General features: G+C 36.3%; 1 protein-coding gene across 1 annotated transcript; it reads left to right on the top strand.

The window, feature by feature from the left end:
- Positions 1–2,639: 2,639 nt before the first annotated feature.
- On the top strand, positions 2,640–22,406 carry LOC140136820 (uncharacterized). Its single transcript, XM_072158417.1, has 12 exons — positions 2,640–3,017; positions 3,523–3,670; positions 7,329–7,462; positions 8,148–8,283; positions 11,187–11,282; positions 12,989–13,122; positions 14,204–14,304; positions 15,480–15,636; positions 16,281–16,382; positions 17,992–18,150; positions 21,497–21,592; positions 22,218–22,406. Exons 1-12 carry the CDS (start codon positions 2,838–2,840, stop codon positions 22,404–22,406), a joined length of 1,632 nt encoding a protein of 543 aa, XP_072014518.1. The 5' UTR covers positions 2,640–2,837.
- The last annotated feature ends 100 nt before the right edge of the window (positions 22,407–22,506 follow it).

The raw sequence follows: 22,506 nt of genomic DNA, 5'->3' as shown, positions 1-22,506 counted from the left end.
AAGAGAATTTGAACACACTCGAATTATTCGCTTTTGATTAATGTGAATTTTGTGAAGAATGTAATTTAAGTTACAGTTATTTTGATCAGCCCAAATATTATTACTATAATTAATGTGTGGCTAAAACAAACGTATATATAATGAAAACAATGTTTTTAAAGGTAAGACATGTACATGTTTGAGCCGAAATAAAATACCGGAATATTTGGACACAACATTAGTTATGTATTTTGTGCTGTGTGTGATCCCAAGGAATTTAATAGAAGAAACCTTTGAAATTGATACATTGTCAACATATGAAGAGCTCTGGTGCAAAAGCCCTTACATCCACTTTGCTGAAATTGAGTCATTGGCATGACCAACGCTCTGCAGGGTCTATTGTTCTATTGTTTCCTATTAGAGCGCTGACATATTGGAAAATGTTGCCAATCAATATTCATTAGAGTGTACATTCAACGTCCAGTTTTCGAAATTGGGTGACTTGTGTTTGGCAGGTGTGAAATACATCTGACTGGACGTTTTAATTACGTAAAGAATAAAGGCATTGACAACATCGAATGGCTGCCCCATTCCTTTCTTTTCCCTTCTCTGTACTTATTCTTTCCTAGGCCTACACTTTATCACTCCCTCGCTCTCCTTGTCCCCTCTCACCCTCCCTCTCTCATTCCCATCATTTTCCTTATATTTCTATTTATTGTCTTTATTATATCTTTTCATTTCTCCCTTCCTCCAGCCCTCTCTCATTCTCCATATCCCCTTCCCCCTCTTCCTCCATCCTCCCCTCCCAAGACTTCTCACAGGGGTGAATCTGCCCCTTCCCAACCCCTCCCCTCTTTGGGTACGCCACTATTTCTATACCAATCTCCTTCTTAAAATAAAATTAAATGGAAATTTCTTAAATTTCTTAATAACAACCTTTATAGGCCTATACTTATACTTACATATAGCGATTACCATTATAGTGTAATATATGTGGAAATGGCAGCCTTCATACATTCTTATGTGTAATCGATCAGCAAGAGCATTCAATTTATTTTTAGGTTTAGGTTTAGACTTACATTTCAATTGGATGTTTGCCAGTGCAAGTTGGTGGTCGGATCCTATGTCAGAACTTGGAAAGCTCATTGAATTTGTAATGCATCCTTTCCATTTGTTGCTGATCATAATAAAGTCAATTTTATTGTGCGTTCTTTGATCAGGGGATTCCCATGTCCATTGTCTGCTGTCTTTGTTTTGAGTGTTGGTGTGTAGTTCATAGTTGCCCACTCTGGGATGGTGTCTCCTACTCAGACATTAAGGCCCTACATTACCATTAGAATGTCTTTTCTGTTTTTTTTAATATTTTTTTATTATTTCATGCTGTAGCTGGTCGTAGAATGCGTCCACGCTGTTTTCTGTATCTGCAGTATTGGGCGCATTATACTTGAATGATGGTGATAGCTCCCGTCTTAGTTTGAAATCTTGCAGACATTCTTGCTGAGATGGGGTTGTAGCCCATTAGGGCATTTTGTGCCATCAGGGTGTCATTTCCTGCGCAAAGAATTTAATATCCTTCCATGGTGAGTTCGCCAGAGTCTGTCCAATGTGTCTCAGCAATTCCCAGTATTTCCCATTTAAAGTTCAGTTGATTAAGTAGTATTATTTTACAGGTTCCCTGTTTGATGAAGTGTTCTAACATTGCAGGTCCCGATTCCAATGCTTGTTTTTGAAGTTATAAATAGTGCCACTCTTTCCTTTGGTGTACTAGCAACAAAAAATATACGGAAAAATATTTATTGACGGAAACGTTTACGTTAAAATCACAGAGTTGAATAAAATAGACAACTTTGCTGCACAATAGTCTCGTGTTCTTTACCGACTGCATTTAGATGTACAGCAACACCACCAGCTGTGTAGCAGATCATTTTGAGACTGACAGTTTACAAGCTGTTATGTCAGCGAGAAGGTGGTCACGTGCGTATTTATAAATACGTATTTATGAATATAATCGAAGCATCATAGATTGAATACAATACCACTTTTTCAAATAATGTTACAGGTGCGAGCGATCAGCATGATATGAACATTCCGATCCAGGTCTTTATCCCTGTTCTTTGACATCAATGGTTCAATGCAGATGTACCGCGTGAACGTGCTACTGCAGTGCGATATATTCAAAAAATGTTTTTTCCTATTGCTATTGTAGATAATCCTGTTACATCATCACCTCTACGGTGAATTATAATCTCCTTGACCCACTACACCATGATTGAATTTGACTACGCGCCAGTTGCATAGCCAAGGGGGGGGGGGCAAAGGGATGTTGCCCGACTCTGCCCCCCCCGTAAGATGCTGGCCGCTACGATACAGAGATATTTAAGAATTTTATGCCCATTTTGGCCTTTTTTGTCAAAATGTCCCCCTTGAAAGTTGCCCAGCCCTCTTTTTCCCCACTCTGAAAAAGTACGCCACTGCTACCTGCTCGCTATAATAAAGGAAAAATAATATTCACACCAGCTTTTACCTTACCTCGACCCAGTTACCTGGTAGATAGACACTGCTTTGAGCAATTTCCGGCAATGAACCGGATGTCGACATTGAAGTAGGAATTGAGGTCATCATGATCACTGTGCATTTTCTTACGTAGAAAGCTATACATCGATTAGCTATGGTTACATGTAGCAGCCATTGCAAGTATTTATGAAAGATTTTTTATTAGCATCGTGCTGCTGTAAAATATTAATAAATTGATATTAATGTTGCAATTCACAGCCCCATCTGTGGTATTATGCAAATAGCATTTTGAGTACTCATCCGTCACTTTCTGAAAAGCACATAGACACCAGCACTTGTCAAATATGATAAAACGCCGAAATAAAGTTAAGGATAAAGTTGCATCTGCCGCAAAAGGAATACAGAGAAAATCTCTTTTGTCTTCCGAGGAGAGAGCGGAATTCAGGAAGTATGTATATCCATTTGAAAACCTGGCATTTGAAGGAGGAGGTAGCAAGGGAGTTTCTTATGTCGGAGCCATCAGGGTAAGTCTGTCACCAGAGGCTCTGCCAGAGACCATTGCAACGCATAGGTGGGACGCACTTCTGATGAAACGTATATCATTGTATTGCTTTTAATGTAAAGTCATTATAACATCTTCCTGCGATTCACGAGATTTTAACTAAGGTATAAAGTCAGCTTTAAATGAAGGTATTTTTTTTTGTAATTTTTGACCAAAAATATGATTTTTTTGGCGCAATTTGTTATTGTTTCAAAAGTTTTAATATAGTTGATGTTCTTGAAAGAGTACTTTTTATTTAGTGTGTCCTATAATTTGTGTTAACCTGGTCAGCCACCAGAGGTCATTCCTTCCATCCTCAACTCTACCTGGTCCAAATACCTCTAACCAGAATCGGCTGAGCTTCAAACGGGAGGTTAACAACTATTTTGGCGCCAACCCATCAGCGTTGTTACACTGATAGCAGCTGTTAATGCCTTGCATAGTTCAGACATAAAAAGCCCATTCCGGGAATGTTTTTTTTTCTTCAGGTTCTTGAGGAAATAGGAGTATGGCGAAACATGAAGAGATTTTCTGGAACCAGTGCTGGTTCCATCGGAGCTATGTTGGCTGCTCTTAGCTATGACTCATATGAAATAGAAGAATTAATATCTATCAATCTGGCAAAGATGTATTTTGGTAAGTGTTTTTTTATATTTTAATGTTTTGCTTTTTGTAATAATTGAGACGGCCTGCAAAATTGCGGATGTAGACGCCCGGGATGTGGTTACACTTGGTATGGTTGCATGTAGGAAGTGAAAGACTTCCGTCTAAAATAGGTCTATGCAATTTAAGAGTTAAAGGCCCTTTCAGTGATTTCACAGGAACATTAAAAAAAATGGAAATTTGTCAGAGTTGCTTAGAAATAAAGAATAAGTCTACAGAATTTCATTAAAGTTTTAGAAAGGTTTTCTACTTCAACTCTGAGAAAATCGAGATTTTCGTACAGTGCGCCACCAATCGACTGGAAAAACTTCCTAGTCCAGTGTTTCTAACACGGGGGAAGTAGAGTCTAAATTGATTTAAAACAGACGCTTTTAAGCTACAATTTTGTAGTAGAAAACAAAATAAGCAATTAAAGGTCACCGAGGCAAACTAACGGTCAATTCAAGTATGAAAAACAGTTAAAATTGTGTATTTTGTTTAAAATAGTAGCTACTGATGTAATAAGTAGTAGAAACAATACGCAACGCGTGTTGGTACGTGGAGAGTGAGCTTCTTTCGATCTCGAGTCGGACTTTTGTACTGTCAGTATCAAAAGTCCAGAATCATGCAAATGCTTTATTTTGTCTAAAATACACGGCTTTCGACCGAACCACTAGCAGGCTATGTTAGCACATCTATGCCAATTACAAAGGTACCAAAATCTGAATTTTGATGATTTTTACGATCGTCCGGATGAGCAAATCACTGAATGGGCCTTTAAATTAATGTAATTTTCACTTATATTTAATTTAAATCCAATTCATTTGAAAATATGCATGTCTGAATAAGTCTGAAAAAAGATCATAATTATTGTCACGGAGGTATAAGTGCGTTAGTGTTGTAGACCTGACGGGGAAGTCCTGTTTTGGTCTTTTTGCGCGAGTTCCGGTTTAAATCTTTTTTGAGGTATTTTGAGCCTTTATAGGAACTCGCAATCAAAAAAGTTCGAGGCATATGCATGAACTTGGATTGCAAAAAAAGTTTCATAACAAGCTATAACACCAGTTTTAAAGAAAGTATGTCATCGGATTGAAAAATGGCCAGAGACGGGTTTTCAGGGTAGAGAACGGGTCGAAAATGGCGATGGCGCAGTTTAAACATTCAAATTAAATAAGACGACTACCCATACATTTTGAAATTTTCATCGATTTGCAATCGATCGGTGGTATTTTTATGTTCAATTTGTTACCGAAAAATTCTAAAGTCGCTCAAAAAAGACGCGTTTCCACGTGTGTTTGAATGGGACGTTTTGTTGGTGGTGTGAGCCCATACGTCTTACACGGTATAGTGTCGGTTCCAAGCTGGATTGTGCTCTTTAATGATACTGGCTGGGGCCGAGATCAACACTTGTACTGTCCAGCATATGAGGGCGACAAATAAGATAATTAGCGGTCTAGTGTTTATACCCGGGTCTTATGTCTACTTTGATTCAGCATGTTTTTGATTTTGACTATAAACCAGGCGAAAATTAATTGTATTTCAGTTCTTCACGAAGTTTATGTTTGTGGAGAAAATAAGTTGCGCTGCATGAACCGCGTGATGCAGTACGAAATTGTGAATTTTATTATGATGAAAATTTGTGGGAATAACATACTGCAGTTACTGTCCTAGGTAATAGGACATTGTCTAGTTAACGTCACTGTGTGAAAAATAACCGGCCAATATTTAAAGTATTCTCTGAAATTCTAGAAAATATAGTTTTGTAACATGTCCTAAATTGTTAGCTAATTTAGGTGTTTGGAAATATTCGCACTTTTGTGTTTTAGGAAGGATATGTAAACGACTGATAACACCAAAAATATGAAGAAATTATTTCCAAACCGTGTTAAGTCTGCAAACCATTATACTTCTCATTTTCAAGAACGCTGGTTAACAATAAGCAGACTATTGTCTCATTTCGTAAACAAAAGCTCACACAGTATTGTTACCTTGCGTTCGCTTTATAATCGTTCACCCAACTGAAACTATAATACCAGCTCATTGCTCATTGCACAGGTAAAACAGAAACATGTGTAGTGTGGATTTAACCAGAGAAGATCTGATTTAATCAGTTGAGCTGTTTTCAATGAGTGTTATCTTGGTTTAATAGCTTTTAATGGGGTTTAAGTCCTGCAAAGGTCGTGGTGAATTCTACTGTAGACATGACTGCATCATGACGCAAAGGGAAAAGACAACAGAGAGGTACAATATAGAACCGGAGAAATAATGAGAGGGAAAAAGGAATGACTAAAACCAAATTAATTAAACAAGATGAGACCAGAATTATGATTATAAAATTTATATTGATTATATAATAGATAGGCCCGGTTGCATGCATGGGGTGATTTCTCCATTTATTACAACCACTCAAGCGCGCTTCAGACTCCGAGTATTGTACGTACAATATTGTATGTACAATATGTACGTTATTTAATCTATTGCCATTCTATTTCCAGTAATGTTTAAGTTCTAACGAATGTTTGATGACGAAAAATCGATAATATGTTACATACAATACCTAGCAGAAATATATTATCGATTTTACGTCATCAAACATTCGTTAGAACTTAAACAGTACTGGAAATAGAATGGCAATAGATTAAATAACGTACATATTGTACATACAATATTGTACGTACAATAAAAAGTCTGTATACTGCTTCAGACTCTCATCAGAGGAGGCTTAAAGGCATTCCTAAAATGCACTATGATTGGGAAATATGACCAATATAACCTAATTTTAAAGGCAAAGTCCCCATTGCCACACACACAAAATGGTCATTTTAAAACTGCAGCCAACGAGCTAATAGTTGAGACTTATGACTGATATTTGATTTTCTTACAGGAAACATTTATATTGTCCCACTGCATTAATTTTATTCCTAAGTCTCGATGTTTTCAATGTTAAATCGTCGGTCGCAACACATAGTGGCGTACGTAAAGGACAAAATACGTCTCCGAGCAAACCGTTTTTGAAGGATCTGCTACTAGTAACGGGGTCTATACTTCTCCACTGTTATCTCTCAGTGGCTCGATTCCATTTGAAATTGAAGTTTAAGGTTCAAACTATTAAACTGTGTCTTTAATGGTTAACAAGGAATAACTGTTATAGGATAATAGTTAGCTCTAAAGCTATACGCCACTATGTGAAACGGAAAATTTGGAAAATCACTCTACGCCACTATGTGTTGCGACCGACGAAATAATAGGATGAAAACATCAGATATTTGCACACAATCCCAATGCAAAGTATGGTCAACTTGCCACATGTGTACAAAAACCAGACATACCAAGGTCAGAAACCCCATTGGGTCATGGGAATGTCTTTAAACATCCTCTGGACTCTCATGTTGGCATGCCGGTGAATCTCCGAGGACTTCCTCTCTCCGTTTCCACTTTGAATAGAAGCGGTTTCAAAACTCGACCGGCGGTTGAACTGCGTTCCATTGTTTAGAACAATAAAAACCGTCGGAACTGGAGGGCAACCGGCGGTGGAGTTTTGAAGCAATAATAAAGAAAGTGCTCCGACCGTATCAATTATGTATTTCTGTAAGTCTAGAACAGGTCACGTGATGCAACCTGTTGTATATCATATTTATTTTATATTTTATAGATGCATCTATGGGCATGGCTGGCTTGCCGATGTTGAAAGTACGTTTTGGTTTGCATCCCGGAAGAAAATTTCTCAAATGGTTGGGGGATATTGTCGCTGCAAAGCTCGGAGATCCTGATGCAACTTTCGCAGATGTAAGGCGCATCAAATATGGCTGCTTCATCGCGTAACGTTTGTTAAAAAACGTGAACATGAATTCAATTTATTAAAACAAAAAAGTACTATTTCCATCCAATTTAAATTTTGTTATTCTTTACCCAAAATGCTGAAAAATAGTCATAATTACTGTCAGGAAATGTTTCTGTCCATTTTAAGCTGAAATAGAAAGGTAAATTGAAATTACCCCGCTGGTTATAATGACCGTTTAACGTGGAGTGTTGTTGCTGTTGAAAACGACCTATCCAAGCAAAATTTTTGACCAAAATGTAGGTTTCAAAAGTCAAAACCTCAAGTGTTCCTTACAATATTTTTTCAAATTTTATGTCATTAAATGAAAGAGCACACTTATATTGTCCATATACAAGCTTCATTTCAATGAGCAATAGTCAATTCTCTTTATATTGCAAATCGTATGCAAAAAGTTACTATTTTTGCCTGTTTTGTCATACGGTTGTAAATTCAATGAACTATGACTTTGCTAAAAGAGCGCTTACAGATTGATATGAATAAGGGATGAGTAGGGAAATGGGTGAAACAGAAGATAAATATACTTTGAGGAAATTAACACAATATGGACCACCCTGAGCCTGATTAAGTCTACGCCTCGGCCCTGCCACCCTATAAACAATGATAAAATATATATTATGTATTTCTTTTCAGCTGTACAACCAAACTGGTCGTGAGCTTTGTGTCGTTGCCGTCAACGTCAATCAATTAGACTGTGAATACTGCCATGTCAAGACTACACCAGATATGCCCATCAGAATTGCAGTGCGCATGTCCAGTGCGATTCCAGGTAATAGTCAACCTATCTCGTTTATAATCTCTTTAATTTAATTTAATTTAATTAAAAGTGGCTTTGAATGTAGGATCAAGCTTATTATTAAATTTTATAGCTTTGAAGATTTTATACAGGATAATTATTAGGCGACGAAAATAGAAAACCCTGAGACTGTTCTACGGGCCCAAATCGCAAAATATTTACAGATGTTGGTGATTTTTGGGGTCATTTAATAAAAACCAGATCCTACTTGAAAGGTCCGCCTGCAGAAGAGGGTTTTTCGTCGCCTTAACGTACTATTTTGTATTAGTCTCCAATATTAAAAAACTAATGCATAATGTGAAATCGGCATTTTTTCAAACAATTACAACCGACACTTTCGTATATGAGTAATATTATTTGATAATTTACATTTTACCCCCTGTTTGCACCATATTTTTTGTGGGACATGAGAGCACATCAGATCATATCGAATTGCATTCTGAATACGAGGCTGAATATGAGGAATGTTCTTCTGTGTCTAATTTTGATTCTTTGAAATTCGCGATATAAATTTTTCTCCCAAAAAAAGACATACAATTTCAAGTCTTTTGGGGGAAAAATGTATATCCTCAATAAAAGTCAAAATTTTCAATTGATGGTCTGGCTTTTCCCCCAGCTACCATTAGATTTACAAAGTTTACATCGAGGACTATGAAATATGAAAAGTAAAAACAGTACCAATTTTAAATAATTTGCCATAAAATTTGTATTATATCGCAAATTTCAAAAAATCTTATTATTAAAAATTATTTGATATCAGAGGGATATTTCTTGTATTCAAAATGTAATTCGATATGTCTGATGTGCTCTCAAGTCCCACAAAATATACTGTGCAATTGTTGCTATCCGGTCCCTCTAGCATAATTACAAGATTTAATTATGAATTGAGAAATCCCCATATGACACAATGTGATAATTGCACTGTATCATGAATATGAAAAACAATGTTGCTATAAATGTGAATATGAGCGAATGAGCTATTAATAGAACTGGGAAATCATAGATTTTTTGGAAATTTGTGTTGTGCAATGTAATGTCCCGATAGTGCCTTCACAAAGAGGTACTCGTCTATACTTGTGATCCATTCCATCTTCAAAGCCAATAATATGCTATAAAGGGGGAATAATACTCTGATTTTCACCAGTACCCCTCTTCTTTTTTTCTTGCAAATTTATAAAGTACATAAATATGGTCATCATCTCATGTCCTGAACTTATAAAATATATCTACATACAAAGTGGTTTAAACCATTTTAGTAAGTCATTTTATCCCTGTATATTTTTTGTTTACTCTATCCTAGTAACTCAGATGCGTGTTTCATAACAAACCATAATATATTCTATTCAACATGTTCAAGTAGGGTACATGAATAGAATACATTAAATCCTTTGTTACACTCTCTATAGAAAATCTAGTGGTCCATGCAAAATATATAACACTGAATAAATTAAACAAACACTTACACAATGGATGCATAGTCATTAGTCAATTTAATACTATAATGTGTTGTTAGGAGAAGAAAAGGCTATTAGGTCACCGTATGTCAGTTTATAGGTCAATTGGTTCAGGTCAAAGCATCAATTTTGAATACACATGTGAGAGTCTGTGATATCATAATGAGGCATAATTTTGATATTCTGTCTTTAACTGGATATATATCGAGAAGTGCAAGGTGGATATACTAAGATACCTTGGGATGTAAATGGTGAGTACAATTTAGAATGCCTAGTTGAGATGGATTTCACAAATAAATATAAAATAGTTACCAAAGTCACAAAAGTTAAGCTTACGGAAAACTACCCAATATGGTGGTATAGGTGACAAGAAATACAATTTTTTCAACATTGCTGTAGTATGGTTGTGGTACCCTGTTACCTGTGGCTTAATTAAGTTTCAGTGAAATAATGTTACTAGTTAAAAATACAAAATATAGCTCAACATTGAAAATAGAAGCATTTTAACCAGTTCCTTTTTTGATAGTTGTGGAGCACCAAGTTCATGAAGTCATAAAAGAAATCAGGAACCACTTATTCCCATTTTACATATCAACTTTATTTCCCTAATGTGTTAGCAACACATATCCAAAATTTTAACGAAATCCGTTGATAGTAAGCTTTCCAAAATGAAGTGAATTTAAATCATCAGTGATGTACCACCTTTTGGCTTCTACTTTTAAAAGCATGTAAGCTACGTTGATACCGATGACACCAATAAAACGAGAAAATTTGCCCCTTCATTTTGCATACCACTTTGTTCAATTTTTTTTTGTAATTTCTTCACAAAATGCAAAAAAAAATCAATGGGTGTAGTACCCCCTTAAACCATCAATAACGAAGGAGATTTGAGTACGCCAAAGTGTGCATTTCCCCACAAAAGGGATATACTCTTTTGTCAACTTGCTGAAGTTTGGTTTATGAAACACACGTTTGTCAATGTAAGTGGAACAGAGTTGATGGATCCCGGGATGGATACATGTTCCTGAAGAAAGTGAGTAATTTCAACGGTTGAAATGCTAGTCGTAAGGTCATTAACGTCAAATGGACAAATGGTCGTTACGCAATTTCAAAGTTGCCTTAACCCAATTTTAACCATATTTCGACCATTTCGACCCGATATCAACTTCACGTCGAAATGTAGTTGAAAATGGGTCGGTAACCACATATTTCAACCTATGTTTAAATCTGGTTTATGATCGACACGTCAATATGGAATCGACGTTGATCATCAACCTTACTCCAACCAATTCGGGATCGTCGAGTTGATACATCCAATGGGAAATCTAGGTTCAACCAATTTAATTTAGAAAGGCTGTTAAAATATGTTTTGTTTATGTTTTGGCGTGACATCTTATATTTGTTTTTGCATTGCATATACAGGAGTCGTTGCTCCTGTGAAGTACAAGCTCCACGGCGTGCAAGAACTATTTTGCGACGGAGGCCTTGTCATAAATTACCCTATTCATGTCTTCGATGGTAAGTTGTCAACTGCTCATATCTTTTGAACTGGTTGTCCAATTTCAATGGGGTTTTCAACAAAACGTAGATTTGCAAATGCTGTTTACAATCCTGTAAGAAACTGAAAAATGAATATGCCCGACTTCAGACTGATTTTGCTTGATTACACCACATATACGGGATTTATACTTGCCCTGGTTTAAGGGATCTAAAATGAGCGTTTATTGCGTTTCGACAGTATTTTTTGTGGGATATAAGAGCACCTCAGACCTATCGAATTGCATTCTGAATACGAAGCATGTCTTTCTGATGTAAAATAATTTTCATTTTTTGAAAATCACAATATAATACAAATTTTATAACAAATTATAAAAATTTGATATTTTTCAAATTGTTGATATATAACAGTCCTCGAAGTAAATTATATAAATCTAATGATATATTCTTAAAGTGTATGTAGCAGGGAGGAAAAGCCGACGGTCAATTGAAAATTTTGACCTTTCATATTGAAGATATGGATTTTTTTCCCAAAAGACCTAATTTTTTTGGTGTTTTGGGAAAAAAATCCATATCTTCAATACGAAAGGTCAAAATTTCAATTGATCGTCGGCTTTTCATCCCCTCACATACACTTTAAGTATAAATCATCAGATTTATAAAGTTTACTTCAAGTACTGTTAAATATCAAAAATATCAATTTTAATGATTTGCCATAAAATGTGTATTAAATTGCGAATTTCAAAAATCAAAATTATTTGATATCAGAAGGACATTCGTCGTATTCAGAATGCAATTCGATATGTCTGATGTGCTCTAATGTCCCACAATAAATACTGTCCAAACGTTCATACCCCAGCCCTTAAAGTCAACATCAAAAGCAGTCACCCTTGCGTGACCATAATAGACCTTTTCAAATCAAAGTTTTCCATAAGTTTGTTATGGATAACCCCGTTTACAATTCCGGGTCATCGACGCTAACACAAACGCAACTACATCTGAACACAAATCTGCGTGAAAGACACGGTCAAGCATGCGTTGGGTATGGCTTGTGCAAGAGATTGATATTTATATTGCAAAGACACACGAAGACCAAATCAAATATGCCGCAGACGACAAACATTTGCATTTTTCTTTCTTTTACTGTCACATTGTGAACATGGTGAAGTGCCAAATAGTGGAAGTGTTCAATACCTTTAGAAAATATTTCTCTGTGTTGACTCATGTTGGCTAAATACGTTGTATTTTCACTCAAATGGGTACGTGATTCCACTTGATTCATTGTGCACTAATTTGACCCCCTAGTTTATTGAATAAATACTGCGGTTTTCTGATCTTTTCCGATCTTGATTTGAAAAGGTCTATACAATTATCTCACATTATTCGCTGTCGAAGTGATGATGTAACAGGATTAATTACCATAGCAATAGATGAATACAATTTTGAATAGATCGCCCTGCACTACAACGTTCACGCGGTACCGATGCATTGAACCATAGATGTCAAAGAAATGCTAATCACTAGCACCTGTAAGATTAGTATCTTTGAAAAGAGCGATATTGCATTCAATCTATGATTGTATGATTGCAGACATACACAGGTGATGAGTGCAACCTGTTTGTTTTGCAGGGCGATCTATTAAAGAATTGTATTCATCTATTGCTGTGGTAGTTAATTCGATTATTACATAACTTCGACATCAAATTGTCTTCCCTTTCTAATACAAGGTTGGTTTCTGTCCATGGATGCGGGAAATTCATTTCTTAGCCGGATTCCAGATTTACACAATGCTGCTGAAGCTTGGGACACTAGTTACCGGTTTGGAACCGAAGCCAACAAGGGAACCATCGGGATTCTACTGGTAAATAGATGATATATTTTTAAGTAGTAGAAACCTATCGGTCTAAGCGAATTTAGTAGAGAGATTGCGATGTTCCAAAACGTACGTTTTCACGTACATTTGTACGTACGTTAATGCGGTATTAAATATTGGTAGTCTCGGTTAACGGTTCCAAACTATATTTTGCTCATTCGTCATGAAGGAGAACAAGTCGGGTGGAATAAAGACTATAAATCTGATCTAATCTAATCTAGGTCGATAGAGGGCATAGTGATTGAAAAATTAACAGTAACAGGGTAGAAACTACTGAGTCGCTGCCTAATTCAAACAGCCCGCTTTTTGATAAACATGCTGCTTAAACTTATAGTTGCCCAAAAACATATATTTTGGTAGATTAAAGATCACTACATCCATATATCATGACTTTACTTTCAAAATCAGACTTTTTCGTCCTGAAAATTGGGCGCTTTGCATGAACTTCGACATGAGGTAAAATCAGCATATTTCAACGTAGCATCTGCTTTTATAGTACGTTGGAATCCAAAATGGGAAATCGCAATGTCATTTTTTGTACGCAAAGTATCACACATATTTCAATGGGCAATCTCTGCGTATGGACATCGCGTATAAATTTAGTCGATTTTCAACACATCGCTGTACCTTTATTATAATGATTTGTTACAAAGAAAAAGGATCATAATAGTAATTAGACTTTCCTTCGTATGTTCATTATCATTGACTGTCTTTAACATATTGTGAAATGGAAAAAATTTTGTGCATTTTTAACCATGTATCTACGTTTATTTTGCACGTGGAAAATCTTCAAAACTGGGCAAATACGTGACCTAGCTTCGATAGTGGAGAGTGGTTTTGAATAGATCAACGTACGTCCGATACCTACGTTTGGAAATCGCAATCTCTCTATTTATCATCGCCTATTCGTAAGACGTTTATGCATTGCAGAGCAATTGTAGACATTAAAATTACTAATTGTGTGTGTTTACCTTTAGGGTATTGTAAAATATAATTCTGCGGTTTTCGTAATAAACATGATTAAAGTTTAACATGTATTTGTATTTGTTTTCAAAATCTTCTTTTTCAGTACTCCGAAGCAGAACAGGAGATATTTAAGGTTCAACTTGATGAAAGACTGGGAAAATATATATCAGAGTCCGCTTCAATTCCAGACACAAAATTCGCAAGGTATTGGACAAGTATGAATTAATGAGTTAATTTTGTACATTATTTTCTTTTAAACATGTTAAATTGACAATTACACTTGATTCAGTTTTATCATGCTCTAATCCACACTCATCCGTATTTGTTAATGTCAAAACCTATTTTATATTATGTATTAACAGCTCCGGGTAACATCATTTATCTGTTTAAAGCCATATTGTAACTTTAGCTGAGTTAAGTTTCAACATTCTTTTTTTTTTACACGATTATATTGTACTTTATTAAACCAATATACCCTGCAAAAATCTCTAGGTGCTGTAGTTTTGTCAAAATCCGAGATTTTGAATAAAACGCAGGAACAGTCGTTTTATCATTACGATGGAATAATTTCCCTGACCGCTTAATTCCACCAGGGATGTTGGCCAGTATTATGAAAACAAAATACATGGCGTGCGGGACGGTGATCTACACAACAAAGGATCGTACCGTAACACGATCGAAAGCTATCGAAGGGGTTACGTATTGGCGACATCGGCGCTGGTAGTCAATTCCAATTTTCTCTGATTTGCCTTAGTTGTTCGGCTCAAAAATAAGGGATTATATTTGACAGTAAGAGCTTGCGTTTTATGGCAAATAAATGCTAATCTATTTTGTATGAAAATGTTATAATATGGCTTTAAATGTGTATCGCTGTCGTGCTGGCGCGCCAATTTCTCTATAGTGCTTAATTTCCCACTTAAAGCTCGCTCTTCACATTATGGTTTAAAGGTATGTGTGCTGGTACTGGTAGGGCATTTTACCAAGTTGAATTTTGGAATTTTCAAAGCAAGATCGTGATCTAAATAATGAGTCTAATCAGGGATATCATGATATGAAAAAGCATGAGGCGAGTGCCAACGAAGCTAACTGCATGAAACTCTGGGAGTAGCAGGCATAAGGGATCTGGTGCTTTGTAGTAAACAATGGCATATGAAGAGAGTGGAAACTCTCAATGGTCTGCATGAGGTTGCACGTGATAGGAATCCTCAGGTAATTTTCAGGGATGTCTGTATGATCATGATGATTCGAGTAGTCCGCCTGTAGATTGCATCAAGTTTGGATGATGAGTTAGCCGATGGACATTAGAATATGTTAATGTTTGATATACACGTTTATTTGAGCCTATATTATGATCTTATATATTTTGAATTCATAAATAGACTTCGTCAGAAAGCAGCTGAGAAGAAGGACAATGCCGCTGCCGAACATGACCAACTATTTGCGGCTCTGTCTACATTTGTCAATTTACTTAAAGACAGCGACGTTGACTGCAACGGGACAATTAGTAGAGATGAATTGAAAAGTGCACTGGGAAAGGTATGTATATACGCAGGATCCCAAGGTTGTTTGATGTGATCATTAACAAAACATTAAATAATTTTCCATTCTAGACCTTTACAATATCAACAGATACACATATACATTATATATTTTTAACTTAGATTTTCTTTTCTTTAACAAATTTTTCATCTTTTTCTGCCTTTTTGTGGTAATTTTTATTCTATTTGTGTGTATATTGAGAGTGCTCAATTGCTATTTACATATATTTAATTTTGATTTAATTTAGCCCAATAATATGAGTTATTCCTTTCATTTTATGATAAAAAGTTGTTTGAAAATTTCCTTTGTGAGACCACGGACGTGATATATATAGAAAACTAGTCTGACCCAGGATGTAAAAGTGAATTCCCACGAAATGCTGGGAGCTGGAAGTCAATTTGCCTACAGATTGGAAGGGTCCATGTATCGGGTTTATTTAATGTTATATAATCTACATTACCAGTCGTTCTCCATGGACCCGAGGGAGGGTCTAAATCCGACGTGTTGTCGACATTTAAGGTACATGTACATGTGCCCAGACGATCTAGGAACAAGAACACACAGTACGCAAAAAGTATATCAAACAGATACTAAACAAAATATAAATTCCCTCATATATTTTTTTTTTTTAAACATTTAAGGCTGGGCCAGAGTTCGGCAAGGATCAGCGAGATCGACTGTTTGGTAAGGACGTCTCAGCAGATGAGCTATTTGACACTATAGACATGAACAAAGACGGGGAGGTCAGTCTATTTTACTTGTTAACTTGAGTCCAGTGCCTGCTGCTGCCTGTTAAACTGAGTGCTGTGATAGTATGGCAATCATGAGTCCAGTGCCTGCTGCTGCCTGTTAACATGAGTCCAGTGATAGTATGGCAATCATGGTGTTGAAAGATCATCACACCAAGTTGACAATTTCAAAGTCAGGTGTGCGCTGGTAAACTCGTGTTTGGCGAAACGAATTTGTCTCAAGTTTCAATCAGGCATGTAATTTTCAGCTTTGAACTGTTCTGGCCTTATTCACAGTTGTTTGATGTGATCATTTATTAGTTTTTCAAACAAAACATCATGTACAACTCAATTTTAGGCTTAATCCGCCGCTACAAACGATATCATGCTAATGTATACAGATGCTTTTGAGTCATTTTCAACTTTAATTTCACCTCTTTTACAAAATTATTCACTTTTACAGCATTTTAAAAGCTTTTTTGGATAAAATCTATTTATGACAAAATTGGTGGCGCTATTTAGTTAATGGAAATTACTCTTTCAAGCTTTCAATCCAAAAATTTCCTTTTATTTTTTGATGAAATATGTTTATAAAATTTCTTTGTGGCTTGTTTCACCTATTCCATCTGTTTTATTGGCAGTAATGATCACCTACCCCTTGCAAATTACGAAATATGATTTAGGATAAATAGCGCCACCTATAGTTTGTATTTACTTAATAATGAAGTCAATTCTATATACATCAAACAACCGTGTATTTTGTTGGTCACTATAGTTCAACGCTTTGCGTAAGTTTTTCTGTTTCCACAAATCACAGCGGAGAAACGCAGCGTTTGTCACAACGGAAAGACACAGGAAAAATGTTAGACATTATAATAATCTTGCCTTATTCAGAAAAATAATCAAAACCATGTCTAGTACGAACCTAGTCTCGTCCTAGTCGGTTTGTGCTCCTTTGTCACTAAACAAACCTAGTCGCGGTCCCAGCGGGTTTGTGATTCTTCGTCACAAGACAAACCTACTGGCGACAAGCTCAAAATAACGATCGCTGATTGGTTTATGAATTTCGATTTAAAAACGTTTTTTCAATCAGCTATTGAACCAAGTGACATGTGTAGAGGTGACGTATCACTAAACAATATAGGGCCTACCGCCAGATTTAGCTAACCGCAAGCGCAAAATGTACAAAAGGACTAGACTAGGGGCGGTTACCACTGAGGCACCAATCGTCTGTTATCGCATTTCACCAGAGAAGCCGCAGCGCGTGCTCACGTACGTTATGTGGATTTATATCATGAACCACATGTCTGTCAATCACCACTGAAGGACAGTGGTTAATTGACAGCCGATTCATCCCGAGATTTTTCAGGGATGATGTTCAGCCAATCAGAAAAAATGTACTATGTGAGGTTGTCGCCAGACGGTTTGTTTAATGACAAAGAAAACACAAACCGGCTGGGACCGAGGCTAGTGCAAACCCACAATTCAAAAACAAATTCATAATTCCCCATATAGGAGAATTCATACACTGGCCTAATTTAAATTATTGTTTATTATCGTTGTAGCATACTCTACCATTATATTTATTATTGTTGTTGTTGTTGTTGACATTTGTGTCACACAGATCACTTTGAATGAGCTTGTAAGTTTTGCAGAGCAACGTGGAATTCAACTTAGGAAAGCGTTTCGAGGATTTGAGAGCAGAAATATAGAAAACGTGTCCGAGTACTTCGACGCCATTGTCGAAACCTTGCTACTGAATATGAAGAAAATATTTATGCGGGTAAGGCAGCCCATACACGATCAAAATATTGATCAATATTGGGGACCCTAGATATACATCATGCAGTTATTGTTGCCTACACGTATGCACACAACACAGGGGCACTCACAATTGACCCTTACTGGTAGCGCTGTGTTATAGATATAGGAGATGAACTAGCTAGCGTCATATATCAAAAAGTATAAAAGCTATGACTTTAGTACTTGCTCTATGTTTCAATTACTTTTTTTCCCCAAAATATCTGAATTTCCAACCCGGTACAAGCTTTAATAACGGGGGACCATACATTTGTATGTGAAAGAAATCTACCATCTATATCCAAACTATGCACATTTTGCTTCACCGGGCCGCCCTGGCTATGTCGCATTTGGAAGAGGGGTGTCACGACACCGTAATAGGTACAAATTTAGTACTTTCTGTCAATCAAGTTTGGTTTATTCTCTACATGTCAATCTTTAAATCATTAGCATAGTCCTTATAATAACGGGGACCGCCTTGATGAGTAAATGACAGCAAACCAGTGAAAAATACCCCAAAACTCAGTCAGTGGAGCTCCGCCCGTACATGTCAATAGCGTCATTATCGATTGGATTAGTCGACTGTAGCGGAAAATTCGATCGCTCATTAATATTATCACGTGGTAATAAATTTGCATTGGACAATCAATTACTATAATGGTTTAGTACTGCATATCTCGGTTTAATCTTCACTAAGCGGGTTTATGGCTCGGTGAATTTGCCGTGGACATAACTGCACTATGAGGAGTGGATACAAAATCTACTATTGTGCGTGTTCAATGGTACATTTTGTATCCACTCTTGTATTTGATATTGATCAATAAGCTTGAACGTGTATGGGCCGCATAGGGCGGTGATTTAGGAACAGGTTAATTTCAAAGGATCAAAAATATAGATGTTGATACCAGCCCTCATTAAGGTAAAAAAAAATAGCCACGCTGCATATATTTTAATGGACATGGTGGACGTAGAATATTAGATGCAACATGTGTTCGTTATTTAATCTGTTTCCATTCTATTTCCAGTAATGTTTAAGGGATCGGTCACCCGCCGATGAACAGGTGCATGTGGTATTAAAGCTGCCCACACGCTCCACAGCCCGGCCCCACAGGCATAAGCATAATTACAACTAGAGCTGCTGTGACTCACGAGCCACGAAGGTTAAAGTCTTAATGTACGATCTTTTTTCAGAATACACCTTTATTTTTTTTCAAAACTGAGTTTTTGGCACAATTGGAATACTTACACATGTTCCAACTTAAATCTATGAGCAAACTGTCAAATTCGCCCTATTTGTAGTAAAACGGGATGATTTTCTGTTGGTCCGACATATTATCATAATTTTTCAGATTATGATAATATGTCGGAACGACTCGCAAATCGTAGTCTCCTACGAAACCAGTTTGGTTATGCTCCCTCCACACGTGCAGGGAGCGTAACCAAACTGGCTGCGTAGGAGACTAACTCTGAGGCCGTACTCGCCGCCCTAATCCAAAAAGTGCGAGTGATAGAGGTGAAGTTTATGATGTTGTTTCTTTGCAAATTTCCAATGTTTTTCGTATCCAAATGTATTGGGAACTTTCATAATGATTACATACCCAGCAAACACAAAACGTTTTCGACATCATGCGGAAAAGGTTATAAAAGGTTGTCAGAAAACGTTTAAATGTCGGGTTATATAAAGGGTATATTAAGAGTATAAAACGTTTTCAAAACCTTAAAAAACATTTTTTGATAATCTACTGCTCAGCAAACAAAAATGTTTTACAGAAAACGTTTAAATGTCGGGTTATATAAAGGGTATAAAACGTTTTAATAACATTCCAAAAACATTCTTGAAAACTTGATACAAAACATTCTAAACAGAATGTTATTTTGGGGTTGAAAAACATTTTGCGAAAAATGTTTGCCCAAAATATTTTCTATAACGTTTTAAAAACGTTTTCATGACCTTTGTATAACCCGACATTTAAATGTTATTAAAAGGTTTTGAAAAACATTTTAAGAACATTTCTGTGTTTGCTGGGTTCAAACATTTTAACATAATGTTATTTAAGTATTGACACAATATTTGGCAAAAATGTTTGTAAAAATAGTTTACAATAACATGTTTTGAAAACATTTAAAAATATTGTTGTAATGAGTTTTCATATAAAACGTTTAAAACGTTATCGTGACCTTTATATAACCCGACATTTTAATGTTATTAAAACGTTTTTACATAAACCAAAAGCCAAAATATAACTTATTTAAAACGTTTTTAAAACGTTTTTGTGTTTGCTGGGTATTAACTATTTTATCATTTTGGAAGAAAAAAATAAAAATCTGAAAATTTCAAAAGATCGTACATTAAGTCTTTAAGCGGTGGCTTCTGACTTTGATGCCATCTGCATGACATTAAACTCACCCATTATCAGTAGAACTTTGACCTCTTGGTGTCATTTTATTGTTGATTGGAAGAAATTTGGGCCGTGTGAATTCAAACGAATTGTCCTATTTTCGTCAAAATGTAATCAATTTGAATGCGTCAGGTGTCAATCTGGACTGAAATAATCATTTGCCAGATTTCCTTGATTACAGCAAATTTCATCCTTACACAAAACATATCCACCACAATTCATATCTGCCTAAATTCTTTAAGCAGAATAAACAACCTCACTCTATTTCTAAAAAAAATAGCCACATCTTGAAGGCCATAACAAGAAAGTCATGAATATGCAAATAAAGTAGATCCCTATTGCCAACTTGGGAACCTGTATACTTGTAGCCCAATGTCGTCAAAGTAGAAGACAAATTGCCATTGGCAAAACATAATAATGAGCCAAAACCGGCGAGTTTTCAAGGAGTAACCCCCTGAACACCTGATTATTGATAGCTATATGAAACCTTATTTTAATATGAATCACTCTGTTAAGAAATTGGGACCATTTTAAAATTAAAATCGGAGCATTTCTCAACTTTTGACCCCTGAGCCCAAAATTTGACATTTGACCTCTTGGCATATAACTCGAAACTAGTACATCACATATAGGTCAAACTATAGTTATCCTGGATCCGTATGACTTGAGGACTATGTTGGTGTGGTTTTCATGCAATCTTAGTCTTGATTCAAGCCCGCGACCGTATCCACCCGAAGCCACATACTGTATTGGTGCTGTGCACAAGTTTTTGGTAATGTCAGGCCCTATTTGACTCATTGGAATATTCGAAACTTTGCCCTTAACTGCCATGGTCAAATGAAGGGGTAATAACAACTACAACTACAAATCCAACTACAAATTAAGAATATTCTTGATATGATTGTATTCTACATTTTTACCACGTGACAGGGCAGAGACCTCCACCGAACAATAGGAATCAACACCAGGTATTTAGACACTCTTGATTTTGACATGGAACCTGGAGACAAAGAATTCTTACTGCAGGTTTGTAATAGCAAATAAACAGATGCGCAGAAATTCTTTAGCATAAAATGCAATTCCTATCATTTGAATTCTGTATCTTTTTCTTCAGATAATCTCCCAAAAAGGGAGAGAGGACAAGCCTGATGACCAGGGGAACATTATGGGACATGTTGCAGGTGTCAGGTCAAAGGTCATCTGGGTCAAATCTTAGAATTGTATGATCTGGACATTTGTAAGGGGTAGAGGGTTCAAACCCGATGACAACAAACCTCATGACCAGGGGAACATTTTGCAGGGGTCATGTCAAAGGTCATCTGGGGTCAAATCTTAAAATTGCATTATCTGGACATCTGTAAGGGTACATGGCTCAAACTCGGTGACAAAAACCTCATGAACAGGGGAGCATTTTAGAACATTTTGCAGGGGTCAGGTCAAAGATCATCAGAGATTAGAATTGCATTTCCTGAACATCGAGTACGAGGATCAAACTCGGTGACATTATCCAGAACCTTATGGGTTGGTCACAAATTTTCATGTCTATCTTTAGGGTCAAATATTTAAACGACTGCCTATGTGGTCACAGGACCAAAGTACTTTTATTTATCTTTTCTGTCAACATTTCAGTTTCGTTTTTGCATTTATACAGCAAGGCAAAGACGCATGCATGGCGTTTCTCCGATACCATATAGATGTACAGGAATTAACAGAACGGAAAGAAAACGACGACCAGTTGGAAGAAAAAGAAGGCAATAAGTACGTTCCTAACAAGTTCTATTCATTCAAGAGACAATCCAAAAAACGCTCGTTTTTTAAAAAACGTTCGTTTTTTAAGTAGCGTCCAGTTTGGCATCTTCGGTGGAACCCCGTGAGAACTACCTGCCGATTGGTCGAAAAGAAGTTTTCATTATCAATTGGACCAATCAACAACATTGTTA

This window comes from Amphiura filiformis, chromosome 17, assembly GCF_039555335.1.
Source record: "Amphiura filiformis chromosome 17, Afil_fr2py, whole genome shotgun sequence".
NCBI lineage: Eukaryota > Metazoa > Echinodermata > Ophiuroidea > Amphilepidida > Amphiuridae > Amphiura > Amphiura filiformis.
This window is presented reverse-complemented; position numbering and strand designations above follow the sequence as displayed.